This window comes from Carcharhinus amblyrhynchos, unplaced genomic scaffold (assembly GCF_965287045.1).
Source record: "Carcharhinus amblyrhynchos unplaced genomic scaffold, sCarAmb.v2.hapA scaffold_73, whole genome shotgun sequence".
NCBI classification, from domain to species: domain Eukaryota; kingdom Metazoa; phylum Chordata; class Chondrichthyes; order Carcharhiniformes; family Carcharhinidae; genus Carcharhinus; species Carcharhinus amblyrhynchos.
In genome coordinates, this window is record NW_027649813.1 from 151,420 (window position 1) to 168,969 (window position 17,550).

General features: G+C 45.5%; 1 protein-coding gene across 1 annotated transcript; it reads left to right on the top strand.

The window, feature by feature from the left end:
- The first annotated feature begins 206 nt into the window (after positions 1–206).
- On the top strand, positions 207–17,251 carry LOC145337760 (zinc-binding protein A33-like). The gene is made up of 6 exons (XM_080182607.1): positions 207–677; positions 770–865; positions 959–1,192; positions 7,613–7,635; positions 8,777–8,892; positions 16,701–17,251. The coding sequence occupies exons 1-6, from the start codon at positions 207–209 to the stop codon at positions 17,249–17,251; spliced, it is 1,491 nt and encodes a 496-aa protein (XP_080038733.1).
- The last annotated feature ends 299 nt before the right edge of the window (positions 17,252–17,550 follow it).

A 17,550-nucleotide genomic window follows, 5' to 3' on the forward strand; every position in this document is an offset into this window, starting at 1 on the left:
GTCAACATTTCCGGGAGCCCAACCCCCATCACCACCACCCCCACCCACCCCCCACCCCCGACAGGGCTCAATGATTCCCCACCGTTATCCTCTAGACCGCGCCAGTTTTTATCTCCAGTGTGAAAGTGGTGAGGACATGGCCCGCTCTGTAATAATAATTCCCTGAGTGCTGCAGTGAACTTCATCGGGAAATAGCTGAACTGAGGATGTGCGGCAGTAACACCGAAACTGAAAGCGGTTTGAATCAGGAAGTGCTGAGTATGGACATGGCTTCCAGACAACAGCTCCAGAGTTTGACCGAGGAGACAATTTGTCCCATTTGTCTCGATTTTTTCACCGACCCAGTAACACTGGATTGTGGACACAACTTCTGCCGCTCCTGTATCACCCAGAGTTGGGAAAAGAAGGAGATAAACCCCTGCCCGGAATGTAGAGAGGAGTTTCCAGAAAAAATCCTCAGGGTAAATCGGGCCTTAGCGAATCTGGCCGAGAAAGGTCGACAATTAAAGCTGAATCCAAAAGAGAAGGAAAGTAAACTTCACTGTGAGAAACATCAGGAAGAACTGAAGCTGTTTTGCGAAACTGACAAGAAATTGATCTGTTTGATTTGTAGAGATTCGCGGGATCACAAATCCCACAACTTCCTGCCCATTGATGAAGCTGTTGAAATCTACAAGGTAAATGGAAAATATTTTATAAGATGATAATTTTATCACATTTTCAACATCCAGCACTTTCATTCTGTGATTTTGTTTTCTCCCAATCCCAGGATCAGCTGAAATCTTCCTTAGATTCTCTCACAGAGAAGAAATTGGCGGTTCTAGATACGGAACAGAAACAGAAAGGGAAGATTTCTGAAGTTAGGGTAAGGTCTCTCTGTGCTGATTTTCTGGGATCTCGGTTAGTTTTGTTCCCTTTATCGCAGGACATTAATTATGTCTCACATTTCATTGGGTAGGAACAGTCGAGCAGTCTGCAGACCCACATCACGTCCGAGTTCACTAAAATGCACCAGATTCTCACTGAGAAAGAGCAGCGATTACTCAGAGATCTCAGGGAAGAAGAGGAGAGGATTCTAGAACCGATGGAGAGAAACCTTCAAGAGATGCAGGAGAATTTAAATTCCATTGAGGAGAAACTCTCAAAGTTGCAGAAACAGATGGAGCAAAAAGACGATCTGATATTTCTGAAGGTAAGGGAATATATTGTGGCTCAGTTCAGGGAAACTTCACACTAAACAACTGACGGAGGGACATGTGATGGGCTGTTTCTGTATGATGTGGGAGCTGGTGGACTCCAAGGTACTTCTCAGTGACCATGTCTGCAGTGAGTGCTGGTTGCTTGAAGAGTTGGGCTTCAGACACTGAGACTCATCAGGGAGGGGGAGTGTAACCTGGATAATGTGTTACAAGAGAAAGTCAAACCCCCTAAACTGACTAACTCTGAGGGTCAGGAATAGGAGAGGGTTGCTGAGGGGAGGAAGGTTGAGAGGAAGGAGGGGGGTGTGGGGAGGAAGGGGGGAGGTGTGGGGAGGAAGGGTGAGAGGAAGGAGGGGGTGGGGGGAGGAAGGGTGAAAGGAAGGAGGGGGGCTGGGGGGAGGAAGGAGGGGGGGACCCAAAAGCCTCAGCCCCTGAATCTGCACAACAGGTTTGAGATTCTTGCCCCCAGTGTGGACAAGAACGAGGGCTGCAAGGTGGATGAGCAAACTGCCAATGGTACAGTGGTGCAGACAGAGGTCAAAGCAGAAGAAGTAAAGAGGAATGTAGTAGTAATTGGGGATAGTGTGGTTAGGGGTATAGACACTGTCTTTTGTGACAAGGATAAAGAATACCAAAGGGTGTGTTGCCTGCTCGGGTCCAGGATGTCTCATCTGGACTGCAGAGGAACCTGGAGTGGGAGGGTGAGAATCTGGTCGTCGTGGTTCATGTGGGTGCCAATGACATAGGCAAAATAGGAACTAAGGATCTGCAGAGGGAGTATGATGTTCTGGGAACCAAATTAAAAAGCAGAACCGACAAGCTGGTTATCTCTGGATTACTACCTGAACCACGTGCAAATTGGTGCAGAGTAAACAGGATTAAGGAGATGAATGTGTGGCTCAGGGATCAGTGCTCTTCCATGTTGAACATCACTTTGGTAGGGCATTTCAATGTCCAGCACCAACATTGGCTCACAGTACCACTGCTGGCTGAGTAATAAAGGATAGATCTACCAGATTAGCCATGTGACTGGTGGTGAAATAAGGAACAAAAGCAAAAACATCTATTTGAACTCACTCTCACAAATCTACCAGTCACAGATGCATCTGTCTATGTCAGTACTGGTAGAAATGATCACCACGTAGTCCTTATAGAGAGAAAGTCCCAGTTTTACACTGAGAACAGCTAACATTGTGTTTTGTGGCATGACCACTCTGTTAAATAGAATGGATTTAGAACAGATCTAATGGCTCAGGATCCTTGAGACACTGAGGGCAATCATCAGCAGCAGAAATGGATTCAACTACTATCTGTAACCTCATGGCCTGACACATCCTTCTCTTTCGCATTACTCATAAGCCAGGAGACTAACCCCAGTGCAACGAAATGGGTGGAAGAGAATGCCAAGGGCACTACCTACAAATAAGAAACTAACCTGGTGAAGCTGCAACACAAGTCAACATGCATGCCAAACAGTAGAAGCAGCATGCTATAGACTTGACTAAGTAATCCCACAACCAACAGATCAGATCAAAGCTCTACAGACCTGGCATGTTCAGTCATAACTGGTGGTGAGCAGTTAAGAAACTAACCAGAGAGGGAGGCTCCTCAAATATACTCAGTGATGGGAGAGCTCAACATGTCAGTGCAAAAGTCAAGGCTGAAGCATTTGCAACAATAATTAGCTAGCAGTTCTAAGCGGTTGATTCATCTTACCTTCCTCCTGATCATATCACAGATGCCCATCTTCAGCCAATCTGATTCACTCCATATATCAATAAAAAGCAGGAGGCATTGGATACAGAAAATGCTGTGGGGCCTAACAACATCCCGGCTGTACATAAGACTTGTTCTCCCTAGCTAGCAGCATCTTTAATCAAGCTGTTCCAGGACAGCGACAAAACTAGCATGTCCTTGACAACCAGGAAAATTATGCAGGTATATTCTGGCCATAAAAAGCAGGACAATTCAGCAAATTATCACCCCATCAGTCTAATCAATCATTAGCAAAGTGATTAAAGCTGTCGCCCTCAGTGCTACCAAGTGGCCCTCACTGGAATTTAGAAGAATGAGAGGGGATCTCATAGAAACAAATAAAATCCTGATGGGACTGGACAGGTTAGATGCGAGAAGAATGTTCCTGATGTTGGGGAACAGTCGAAGAATAAGAGGTCAGCCATTCAGGACTGAGATAAGGAAGAATTTCTTCATTCATAGAGTCGTTATCCTGTGGAACTCTCTACCACAAAAAGCTATTGGGGCCAATTTATTGCATATGTTCAAGAGGGAGCTGGATAAAAAAAAAGAAAAAAAAAGAAGTCAGTCCACTTCGTGTCCAACGAGGGGCATACACGCGATGGGTCGTACTGGGGCTGCTCTTGGTTGTTCGAGATTGGCCTAGTGCTTCATGTCGTTAGTGTGTGCCTAAACTGGACAAGATACTGGGCAAGACGACAGCTCAGTGACTATCGCTGATTGCTGTGCAGACACATGGATTTGGGCCGGTGTCTGTGGGAGTTTGCGCATTGTCCCCGTGCTTGCGTGGGTTTTCTCCGGGTGCTCCGGTTTCCTCCCACAGCCCAAAGATGTGCTGTTAGGCTGATTGGCAGGAATAAATTGTCCCTAAATCAGTTTTCCCTCAATCTGGATGGCCATAAAACATTAGATAGGGGTCATGGGTAGAGCGGTGGTGTTGAGATGGCAACGTTTGCTCGTTGGACCGAAGGGCCTGTTTCCCGGGCTGATTTTGTTCTTTGTTCTTTGTTCTTTGTTCTTTTGTTCTTTGAATGGGTTTGAATTTATGGGGCATTGGCACCAGTATTGGGGCAGATGGGTTCTGTTCAGATGGGATGGTCTTCGTCTGAATCATGCAGGGACCAGAGTCCTGTTGAATCGTATAACTAGGACTGTAGATAGGGCTTTAAACTAATTGCGGGGGGCAGGGGGGTGGAATTATAAAATCTAAAGTAAAGGAGAGGGTACGTGTGCAGGTAAATGTTGAGGATGTTCCACTAATAAAAGGAGTAGGGGGCATGAGAGAGGTTAGTAGCATTTCTACAAATAAGGTCCAAATAAAAGCTGGTATAAAGACACTTTACCTGAATGCATGAAGCATTCGGAACAAAGTGAATGAGCTGATGGCGCAAATCAGCGCAAATGGATATGATCTAGTGGCCATTACGGAAACGTGGTTGCAGGGTGACCGGGACTGGGAGCTGAATGTCCAGGGGTATCAGGTGTTTAGGAGGGATAGACGGGAGGAAAAAGGGGGCGGGGTAGCTCTGTTAATTAAGGATAATATTAGGGCGGTAGTAAGAGAAGATATAGGCTCCAAAGAGCAGAACGTGGAATCGTTGTGGGTGGAGATAAGGAATAGTAAGGGGAGGAAGACGATGGTGGGTGTGGTCTATAGGCCCCCAAATAATAACTTTGAGGTGGGGCGGGCAATAAGCAAGCAAATAATTGATGCGTACAGAAACGGAACAGTGATAATTATGGGGGAATTTAATCTGCATATTGATTGGTTAACCCAAGTCGGACGTGGTGGGCTTGAGGAAGAGTTCTTGGAATGCTGTGGGGATAGTTTCCTTGAACAGTATGTAACGGAACCTACGAGGGAGCGAGCTATCTTAGATCTGGTGCTGTGTAACAAGGCAGGTAGAATTAGGGATCTTCTTGTGAGGGATCCTCTTGGGACGAGTGATCATAGCGTGATTGAATTTCTGATGCAGATGGAGGATGAGAAGGTAGGGTCCCGAACCTGTGTCCTCTGTTTGAACAGAGGGGAGTATGATAGGATGACAGCGGAATTGGCAAATGTAGATTGGGGGCGCAGATTGGTTGGTAGGACGGATGAGGAACAGTGGAGGATTTTTAAGGAGATCTTTTATGGTACTCAGCAGAAATATATTCCGATGGTAAAGAAGGACTGTAGGAGAAGGGTTAACCAGCTGTGGTTATCTAAGGAAATGAAGGAGAGTATTAAATTAAAAGCTGATGCGTTCAGAGCGGCTAAAAATAGTGGGTGATTAGAAGATTGGGAAAGATTTAAAAATCAACAAAGAATGACGAAGAAGGTGATAAAGAAAGGAAAGATAGAGTATGAAGCTAAACTAGCTCTGAATATAAAAAATGACAGTAAAAGGTTTTACAAATATATGAAGGAGAAGAGATTGGCGAGAGTGAATGTTGCACCCTTGGAGGATGAGAGGGGGAATTTAGCGATGGGCGACGAGGAAATGGCTGAGGCTTTAAATAAGTTTTTTGCCTCAGTTTTCACGGAAGAGGACACGAATAGTTTGCCGGATATTAAAGATAGAAGGATGAGGGCCTCAATGTGATTACTGTCACTAGAGAGGTAGTGCTTGATAGACTAACAGGACTGAAGGTAGACAAGTCCCCGGGACCGGATGGAATGCATCGCAACCGGAGTTCTGAAAGAAATGGCAGAGGTGATAGTGGATGCATGAGTAATTATTTATCAAAATTCGCTGGACTCCAGGGAAGTGCCGGAAGATTTCAAAACGGCTAATGTTACGCCGCTGTTTAAAAAAGGTAGCAGACATAAGGCAGGGAATTATAGGCCGGTTAGTTTAACGTCTGTAGTTGGAAAAATGTTAGAATCTGTCATCAAAGAAGAAATAGCGAGGCACCTAGAAAAGAATGGTTTGATCGAGCAGACGCAACACGGATTCATTAAGGGGAAGTCATGTTTAATGAATTTATTGGATTTCTATGAGGATGTGACTAGTGCGGTAGACAGAGGGGAACCGGTGGATGTGGTGTTTTTAGATTTCCAAAAGGCGTTTGATAAGGTGCCTCACAAATTTTGCTGCAGAAGGTTAGGGTGCACGGAGATGGGGGTAAGGTGTTAGCATGGATAGAGGATTGGCTGTCTGATAGGAAGCAGAGAGTTGGAATCAATGGATGATATTCTGGTTGGCAGTTGGTGACTAGTGGAGTGCCGCAGGGATCGGTGCTGGGGCCTCAACTGTTTACCATTTACATAGATAATCTGGAGGAGGGGGCTGAGTGTAGGGTGACGAAATTTGCTGATGACACGAAGATGAGTGGAAAAGCAAATTGTGTGGAGGGTGTGGAAAGTCTGCAGAGGGATCTGGATATGCTAAATGAGTGGGCGAGGACCTGGCAGATGGAGTATAATGTTAGCAAATGTGAGGTTATCCACTTTGGTAGAAACAATAGTAGGAGGGATTATTATTTAAAAGGTAAAAAGCTGCAGCATGCTATGGTGCAGAGGGACCTGGGGGTCCTTGTGCACGAATCACAAAAACCCAGTCTGCAGGTGCAGCAGGTGATCAAGAAGACAAATGGATTGTTGGCGTTTATAGCGAGGGGGATAGAATATAAAAGCAGGCAGGTTTTGCTGCAACTGTACAGGGTACTGGTGAGGCCGCAGCTGGAGTACTGTGTGCAGTTTTAGTCACTGCACTTGCGGAAGGATATATTGGCCTTGGAGGGAGTGCAGAGAAGGTTCACTAGGCTGATACCGAAGATGAGGGGGTTAGCCTACGAAGAGAGACTGAATAGACTGGGTCTGTACTCATTGGAGTTTAGAAGGCTGAGGAGGGATCTTATAGAGATGTATAAGATAATGAAGGGAATAAATAGGGTAGAGGTAGAGAGATTCTTCCCGCTTAGAAAGGACAGCAGGACTAAAGGGCACAGCCTCAAGATAAGGGGGGGATGCAGTTTAGATCAGAGTTCAGGAGGAACTTCTTCACTCAAAGGGTGGTGAATCTCTGGAATTCTCTGCCCGTTGAAGTGGTGGAGGCTACCTCGCTGAATATATTTAAGTCACGGGTAGATAGGTTTCTGATCCACTTCAGATCAGCCATGATCTTACTGAATGGCGGGCCAGGCTCGAAGGGTTAGGTGGCCTACTCCTGCTCCTACTTCTTATGTTCTTAACTGTGAAATTCATATAGAATTTACTGAAAAATACTAACCGAATTGAACAGAATTTTGTGTCCCTTCCTGAATGGTTTTCCTGCTGTCTCTGAACTAATGGATCCCACACGATCTGCAGATTTCTGGGAATTCCTGTAATTTCCTGAGAATGTGTTTTCTTCAGCTTCAAACTTGCTTTGTGATTATTTGTGTTTCCCAAGTTTAATTTTCTCCTGGAACTCCCATTGTAATCCAGTTCCAGTTGCATGTTGTGAGTGTGTGGGTATGTCTGGTACGGTGTGTGAGAGTCACTGTGTCTGTGAGCGGGACTGATGTTCAATTCCAGTTTATTTGACTCTCCACAATCTTCCTTCCAAAATGCATCACTTTACATTTCCATGTGAAATCTTGTCTGCTCTGAGTCTGCTCATTTCACCAGCCTGTCTAACTGCTCCTGAAATCTGTTACTGTCACCCTCACTGTTCCTGATTCATTTCTTTCAGGAGGAAGCTTGTCGGGAGAGAAGGTAGGACATGTTCTTTACTGAAATCCACTATTTGTTAAAATAAACTTAGTAAAGTATCATTTTTGTTTATTTATTCGTTGTTGTCACAACATTAAATGACCTGTCATTGGGCCATGGAAATGGTGTGTAGTTCATGGACCAGAGTTTAAAAATAACCGCCTTTATTACAATGATTTTATATAACTGCTACAATATTGTAATAAACAAGCGGGAGGTATAATTTATACAGTCCGGTTCACAGGCCGGAAGTGATCACTTGCCCGATGTTGGCTGTTAGTGTCTGTGACCTTCCCACTGACCCCAAGAGAGCCACACGGTCCATGTTCCCAAGCAGTGGGTCACCCATATCCCTGCATGGAGCCTGACCAACCCGAGAAAGTCTCACGTTAAAGGGGGGAAACAGATTCTAATTTTATACTAAATACAAACTGGTTCTGTGTCCTTAAACACAACAGTAATGATTTGAATTTATACAGTGCCTTTATCGTAAATTAGTACCTTAAGGAGTTTCCCAGGAGTGTTATAAAGTAAATTGACACAGAGCCAAATAAGGAAATATTAATCCGGATGGCAAGAGGTGGATTTCAGAGAGCGTTTCGAAGGAAGAAAGAGAATTAGAAAGATAGAAAGGATCAGGGAGAGAATTCCAGAGCTCAGGACCTTGTCAACTGAAGGCCCAACTCCCAACAGGGAATGACTGAAATCAGAGATCTTCAAGGTGCCGGAAGTAGAAGAGAGCAGGATTCTGGGAGAGTTGTGACTCACCTGATGAAGGGGTAGTGCTAAGAATGCTAGTGGCTTGTGCTACCAAAGAAACCTGTTGGACTTTAACCTGGTGTTGTGAGACTTCTTATAGAGTTGTGGGGTCCAGGGATTGCAGAATTGGATATTCAGCTTTGGGATGTTTTCAGCCTTTGTCTTTGTTCTACAAACTTTATTTATAATACAGCAAGTGGACAGACTAAATGTTTATCAATTCCTGCAGTGTGTGATGGGCGGTTGTCAGATTTTGAACCTTTTTCAGGACATGACTGTTTCCATTCTCTGCTCTTGAATTTATAAGTTATCTTTTTCAATTAAAAAAAACAAGATTACCATTTCACTTTGGATATTTTCTTGCATCTCTTTTTAACGTTTACAGGATTAGTGATGGTGAGCACAGACTCTCAGTATTTGATGCCGCCCTGTCTATCAAGAAGTTCAAATACCTTTTTCAGTGCACAGCTTGGAGAGAAATGATGAAACCCAGTATTCCCGGTAAAAATCTTATATTCATTTTCCTGATTACCAATACAGTTGTGAAGAAACTAAACAGGCTTTAAGGTCCCAGATTAAATATTCACATTTCCGCTCTATGAATTTGATTAGAGGCTCAATCCATTCTGAGGGCTGATCTTCAGAACAAAATCACTGTCCAGTTTCCCACTGCTTTGCACTGTGGGAAAATGTTCTGTGATTCCTGAAAAGGGGACAGGGGACAAGAAGCCCTCATGAAAAACAGTGGGGGTGAGAGAGAGAAAGTAACAGTGAGCAACAGTAAGAAAAATAACTCATCTCCTGGTCACAGAGAAATCATCAAAAGCTGCCTTCATTCTCGCAGGAGCAGTGCAATAACTTTGAGAAACAGTCAGTGTTTGAATGTAGAAAATGAGAAAACCAGTTTCCAAACCACAAACTCACTGGAACAGCATTGTGATAATGATGTCGCTTGCGGTTTATAGAGCAGGAAACAGAGCATCATTTCCAAAGGGTTTTCCAGTGGTCCCTTTAAGACCTGTGATTAGTCCATTCTACAGATTGTTCCTCTTGGTGGGGCATCGCCATTCAATTGAAGATCAAGATTGTATAAGAACATAAGAAATAGGAGCAGGAGTAGGCCATCTAGCCCCTCAAGCCTGCCCCACCATTCAATAAGATCATGGCAGAACACAGAAATGGCTGAGATCCTAAGTCAATGTTTTGCCTCAGTTTTCATGACGGAGCACGCTACCATCCCAAAAGATACAGAAAATGCAGAGGTCATAGAAAGGGAGCAACTTGGAACGATCCTCATCATTAGAAAAAGGGACATAGGAACATGGGAATATGAGTAGGCCATTCATCCCTTCAAACTCACTCCACCATTCAATAAGATCATGGCTGATCTGTGGCCTACCTTCATATACCTGTACTAGGCCCGTGTACCTTGATACCCCTGCTGAATAAAAGTATCTCAGACTTAAAGTATGGTGGCACGGTAGCACAGTAGTTAGCATCGCTGCTTCACAGCGGAAGGGACCCAGGTCCAATTCTGGCCACAGGTCACTGTCTGTGTGGAATTTGCACATTCTGCCTGTGTCTGTGTGGATTTCCTCTGGGAGCTGTGGTTTCCCCCCACACTCCAAAGATGTGCAGGTTAGGTGAATTGGCCATGTTAATTTGCCCCTTAGTATCATGGAGATTAACAGGCAAAATAAGTAGGGTTACAGGGATAGTTGTTGATGCAGACTTAATGGGCCAAATGGCCTCCTTCTGCACTGTAGGGATTAAAATTAATAATTGATCCAGCATCCACCACTATTTGAGGGAAAGGGTTCCAAACATCCACCTCTCTCTACATGTAGAATTGTTTTCTAACATCTCTCCTGAACAACTTGGTTCTAATTTTTAGATTATGGCCCCTGGTTCTAGGCCTTCAACTAGTGGAAATAGTTTATCCTTATCCACCCTGACCTTCCCTGTGAATATTTTGTAGACTTCTATTAAATCACCCCTCAACCTCCTGAATTCGAGAGAATAAAGGTCAAATTTTTCAAAACTATCCTTGTAACTAAACCCTTGAAGCCTAGGTTCCATTCTTGTAAACCTGCTTGGAACTTCCTCCATGGTCAAATCATCCTTCTTAAGATATGATGTCCATACTCCCAGTGAGGTCTAACTAAGGTTTTAGACAACTGAAGGGCAAATCTTTGACAAATTTGCTTGAGTTCTTCAAAAATGTAACAAGCAAAGTGGATAATGATGATCCTGTAGATGTAGTATAACTGGAGTTCCAGAAAGTATTTGATAAGGTGCCACACAAAAGGTTTGTTCATCATGGGATGAGGGATAATTTATTATTTTTGATAGAACATTGGCAAACAAGCAGATAGCAGGAAGTCAGGATAAATGGGCGTATTTTGAGTTGGCTAGATGTAACTTTTGGGGTGCCAAAGGGTTCAGCCCTCGGACCCCAACTCTTTATAGTCTATATTAACCTCCCGCATTCAGGGAATAGTGGATACCATAGCCAAATTTTCAGATGACACTAAAATAGATGGGAAAGTAAGTTGTGATAACAAAAGAAGAAATTTATAAATGGGTATGGAGAGTTTAAGTGAATAGGACAAAATTTGGCAGATGAGATTGAAGTGAATAAGTGTGAGGTTATCCATTTTGATAGGAAAAATACAAAGGCAAATGATTAGCGATCTGGGTGTCCTCATGCACGAATGGCAAAAAAACTAGGATGAAAGTATAGCAGGTAATAAGGAAAGCAAATGGAATCTTCATATTTATTGTTAAAGGTATAGAACATAACAGTAGTGAAGTGTTATTGCTATTGTGTAAAGCATTTATGAGACTGCACTTGTGTACAGTTTTTGTGCCCTTTCTTGAGGAAGGATGGAATTGCATTGGAGATGGTTCAGAGAAGGTTCACTAGCTTGATTCTGGAGATGAAGGGTTTTTCTTATGAAGAGTGGTTCGCCAGTTTAGGCCGATTGTCTCTGGAGCTGAGAAAAATGTGAGGAGATATAATTGAGGTATACAAGATGCTAAGGGACATTGACAAAGCAGATTCAGAGCAGATGTTTCCTCTTGTGGGGCGATTTAAACCAAAAGCTGACAGTTTTAAGATATGGGGTGGCAGATTTAAAACACAGGTGAGGGAAAATAAGGGGGCAATTCTCCCTTTGCAATGCGCTCGTTTTTTGGCGGGTTGGGTTGGGAGATGCTTGTGTTGAACTTTTCACAGGTTCCCCAGAGTGTTTACGACCCGCGCGCATCCCCTAACCGGGAGAAAATGGGCCGCCGGGACCACACTGAAAACTGTCCGACCACTGATTTCCATCGCTTCCCATACTTTGGAATGCCATTATCGGGATCGACATGACAATCTCCACCCAGGTTAGCGTCTCCCACCTCTTTGGTGTGATGTCACTTTTGACACAAATCAGAGTAGATATATAAAAGACTCAACCTGGTGTGGCAGCCTTGAACTGGCGTCAGGAGGTAAGCGCAGCGTACAGAGTGTGAGGGACGTTGTAGGAAGGCCCTGGAGATGCTTGGTGGGCTTCTTCCTGCTGCCTTCAGATGTTGGCCTGTGGATCAGTGATATCTGGGTTGCGGGCAGGGGTGCTTCTATTTTCTCAGAGCTCTGTGGGTGAGGGTCCCTGAAGGAATCCTGCTCAGCCTTTCCCTCCAGAGCACTGTGCAGTGGCATTGTCTTGCTGTGGGCTGTGGTCAGGGGTTACACTGAGTGCTGGGAGAGGAGTGCACCATGTGCTGACTGAGGCCTAACCAGATGAAGCAGTTACTGCTCCAGGCTGGCGTGCCGAGGTTCAGACATGGACTGCATGGAATCTGCTGTCACTGGGCACACATCTGCTAATGATTTGCAGTCTGTCCCGGCCCTTTGCTGTTTGTAATATATATAAATGATTTGGAAGAAAATGTAACTGGTTTGATGAGTAAGTTTACAGCCGACACAAAGGTTAGTGGATTTGCAGATATCGATGAGGACCATCAGAGGATACGACAGGATATAGATCAGTTGGAGACTTGGATGGAGATGGCAGGTGGAGTTTAATCTGGAGAAATGAGAGGTAATGCATTTCGGAAAGTCTAATACAGATAGCAAATATACACTAAATGGCAGATCCCTTCAGAGTATTGATAGGCAAAGGGATCTGGGTGTACAGGTACACAGGTCACTGAAAGTGGCAATGCAGATGGAGAAGGTAGTCAAGAAGGCATAAGGCATGCTTGCCTTCATCGGCCGGGAGCCGAGTTTAAAAATTGGCAACTCATGTTGCAGCTTTATAGAAGCTTCGGCTGCACTTGGAATATAGTGTTCTGGTCGCCACACTACCAAAAGGATGTGGAGGCTTTGGAGAGAGCACAGAAAAGATTTACCATGATGTTGCCTGGTATGAGGGCATTAGCTATGAGGAGAGGTTGGAGAAACTTGGTTTGTTCTCACTGGAACGACGGAGGTTGAGGGGCGACTGATAAAAGTCTACAAGATTATGAGAGGCATGGACAAAACTTTTTCCCAGGATGGAAGAATCAATTACCATGGGCACAGGTTTAAGGTGCAAGGTGCAACGTTTAAACAAAATGTACGAAGCAGATTGTTTTTTTACGCAAAGTAGTGGGTGCCTGGAACTTGTTGCTGGGGGAGGTACTGGAAGCAGATATAGTAGTGACTTTTTAAGGGCGTCTTGATAAATACATGAATAGGATGGGAATAGGGGGATATTGTCCCCAGAAGAGTCGGGGGTTTTAGTTCAGTCGGACAGCATGGTTGGTGCAGGCTTGGAGGGCCAAAGGGCCTGTTCCTGTGCTGTAATTTTTTTAGTTCATTGAAAGGGTTCCAATCCCTAAATGTGCAGATCATATGTGACCATCGAATGAGGACCATGCAGGTCGATGCATGTCATCCAGGGAGTGGCCATGACAGTTTTGTGCTCAGGCAGTCGGACATCCCCGGCCTCTTTGAAGACCGGTCCAGGCTACCAGGATGGCTACTGAGCGACAAAGGTTACCCACTGAGGTCACGGCTGATGACACCTGTGCGGAGGCCCGAGACCGAGGTGGAGACCTGCTACAACGAGACCCATGCGGCACCCATGTAGAGCGGTGCATCATCCTGCTGAAAATGCGGTGCTGCTGTTTGAACCACTCTGGGGGGGTCTCCAGTTTGACCCTGTGTGTGCCTCACACATAATAATTATCTGCTGTGTGCTGCAAAACGTCACCCAGCAGCAGGGAGACCAGCTGGAGCAGGAGGACGAAGAGGAGGAGGATGAGGGGCAAGGGGCAAAAGTGGTCGTCCCACCATATGAGGAGCCGGAGGAAAGAGGATGGAGGCGATAGCAGGTGCCCGGCCGGGAAGGGCAGCGAGGGACGCCTTGATGACAGCCCGCTTCACCGAGCTGGTGCTGTGCATTGAGGGGGCTGCAACCACCACACTCCAGGAGCATAAAATACTGAGTTAGTCTGCAGGTCCAGCAAGTAATTAGGAATATAAATAGGACGTTAGTATCTATTGCAAAGATACCCAGGTATAAAAATATGCAATTGTTCCTGCAGGGGCACAGGACCTTAGTGAGACCATATCTGGAGTAATGAGTACTATTTCTATCCCCTTCTAAGATCATGAGACCATAAGATATGGGAACAGATGGAGGCCATTTGGCCTATCAAGTCTGCTCTGCCATTTAATGTTACCATAACTGATCAAACAGAGGCGTTTTCTCCTCACCTATGTCTTAAATGGGTGACCCCTTACTCTGAGATTATGCCCTCTTATCCTAGACTCTGCCACAAGGGGAAACAATGCCTTAGTGTCTGTCCTGTCAAGCCTGCAGAGAATTATATAGGTCTGAATAAAGTCCCCTCTCAATCTTCTAAACTCCAGTGAGTACAGGTCCAGTTCACTTACCCTCTCCTCATGAGAAAATGTCTCCATACCTGGAATCAATCCAGTGAACCTTCTCTGGACTGCCTCCAATGCCAGTATATCTTTCCTTGGATAAGGGGACCAGAATTGCTGTTGTCTAACTAGTGCCTTGTATAGATCGCCCTATTTTTATACTCCATTCCCTTTTAAGTAAAGATGAACATTCCCCTTGTCTTTTCTAATACCTGCTGAACTTGCATGCTAGCTTTTTGTAATCAATGCATGAGGACCCAGAAATCCCTCTGAGCTGCAGCTTTCTGCAGTCCTTCTCCATTTAAATAATATTCAGCTTCTTTATTCTTCCTATCAATGTGCATAACTTCACATTTTCTTACATGATATTTCATCTGCCAAATGTTTGTCACACAGCAAACCTGTCTGTTTGTAGACTCTTTGGGGATGACATTACCATTATGCCCCACCAGCTGATGGGCGGAGTGAGCTGGTAAGATTGCCAGAGAGCTGAGAAGTCAGGTTCACACCCGGTTTCTCACCTCACGCGATCTTACCGGCACCGGGCATCAGGCTCGAGAAATCTTGCACCTGGAACGGATGCAAGGTTGAATGTATTATTTAAATTTATTGGAATACTAATTTAAACAGAATAAGCAAGCCTGGGATAGAATTATCTGGGATCACTTGCCTGTGTAGCCACACTCCAGTGAGGATCATGTATTGTCCCCCATCAATCTCTCCTTCTTACCTCAGTATTTTCCACTATCTCTCTGGCTACTTCACACAATCAATCTCTCTGCCAAGCACTTACCTTTCCCTCCCACTCTCTATCCCCATTCTCCATCCACTCTCCCAATTGGCCCCTTCCCATGCTCTTATTCATTTTCACATACATTCTCCTCCTGCCCCTCCTCCTCAAAGAACAGTAAGACCAATAGGTTACATTGGGAGAGCCATTTGAAGAGCAGGTGGGTGTGGAGTTGGTGTTTCAGGAAGAGGAGAGACAGATGGAGAGGTTAAAAGAACTCTGCTCGCCCCCAGCCCAGCAACACATACTACCCCATTCCCCACCACAGCTCCCCAGCAACTCACACTCCCCCTTACACGGTCCCCGAACAACGCACACTCCCCATACCCCCACACTTACACATTCCATCACAGAACTCACCATCACACACTTCGCACATTCCCCAACCCACAGACCCGCAGCAACACACACTCCTTGTACCTCCCCCAGAACCCCTGCAATGCACACTCACCACATTACCCCCCCACAGCTCCCTAGCAAAACATACTTCCCACATCGCCCCCCCGTCACAAGACCACCAGCAACACAGCTGTCCTCATTTCCCCTCCACTCACAAACACAAACCTAGAATCCATGCAGTCCAGGCCTGAAACAGCACTTCTTAACAAATTCTGAGGCTGCAGCACTGCCATTTCAGGGAGTTTCCAGCCCATTCCCCGCCAGCAACAGCCCTTGCTGCTGCCAGCACTAGGACCCAGATTCAGCAATAAGACCCAAGATCAGCGCTCAGACTTGGGTCAGCGTTGATAATCCAAAGTCGAACCCCGTGAACAGCATCAGCCTCTCACCGCACTCCAAAATGCAACCTGTACAGCATGAAACAACCTCCCCCCCACCCCCCAGCAACACAGAGCCATTTGAAACCTGAGACTTACCTCCTCACTCACCCTCTCTGCTCTCTGAATGCAACTGGTGTTTTCCTCACTGATTCCAACTGCAGCAAATAAGCTGGGATGATTCAGAGTGAATTTTGTTAACTACATTGTGATGAATACAAATGATGCAAATTGACGCTTCACCCATTTTGTGCAGGCTCCCGATTGTGCCAATTTTTTTGGTGGTAAAATGGGAATGGGTGCAAAAATGGGCTCCATTCCAGCTAGTCATATCATGCCAGATTTTATGACATTTTTCCAGCACAAAACGGCCACAATGAGGTCGTTAAATTCTGCCCATACACTCCACATCTTCATATTGTTCTCTTACAGCCTGCCACAATATCTGCCACCCAGTTGCTGTCTATACACTGTATCTAAAACCTTCAGGCTCTGACTTGCCCTCTTCCTCATGTTGCTCTCATTCTCTCTCTTCACGCTCCTGCTCCCTCTGTTTGCTGCTCTGTTTTCCCTCTGCCCATTTCAGTGCTCCATCTCCTTCTCTTCCTCCTCCCTTTCTCTCACTCTCTCCCTTCATCCTCACATCTCCTTTCTGCTCTCTTCCCACTCCTCTCCCCTCCCTCTGTTCTATGCACCCATCATATTCCTGCTGTTTCTCCCTTCCCCCTCACAAACCTCTCTCTCTTCCTCACTCCTCACACTCTCTCCCCTCCCCACCCCCTCTCTCTAAATCACTGACTGTGTTATTTTAACTTTCCCCCAGCTCCAGCCTCTCTGACTCTGGATCCGAACACAGCGAATCCCCAGCTCATCCTGTCTGAGGACCGGACCAGTGTGAGACTCGGAGACAAACGGCAGCCACTCCCCGACACCCCGGAGAGGTTTGATTTCTGGGAATTTGTCCTGGGATCAGAGGGATTCACATCAGGGAGACATTACTGGGAGGTGGAGGTCGGAGAGAAGACAGACTGGATTCTGGGAGTGGCCCGAGAGTCTGTGAAGAGGAAAGGGGCAATCTCCCTGAGACCTGAGTCCGGATTCTGGATTGTGTGGCTGAGACCCGGAACTGGTTATTTTGCCTTCACCTCCCCCTCAACGACCCCCCTCACCCCGAGTGTGAATCCCCGGAAGATCGGGGTTTTCCTGGACTATGAGGGTGGACAGGTGTCATTTTACAATGCGGACAACATGTCCCATCTCCACACTTTCACCCACACTTTCACTGAGAGAATCTTTCCCATCTTCTTTCCGGGATCGAATTACAACGGGGAAAACTCGGCGCCGCTGACAATCTGCGGGATTAAAGGTCTCTAACAGATCCATGCCTTAATTTCACACCGTCTCCCTGCCTCCTGCCAGCTGTAAACTGATGGAACCTGTTCATATTGTGGTTATTATATAGAATTATAATTTACACTGGGGGCTCCATGATTACATTTGTAAAATGATTCTTCAAACAAAACAATCTGAGAACCACTGGAATAGAAACAGTTTTTCTCAAAGATTCCACAGTTCATCATTAAATCCAAGAAGCAGAAACTCAACATGTTGTTTGTGTCTGTCACTGAGTGAGGGAGGCGGGATTCCGGGGAAAGGAGAAGCCGATTGGGCGG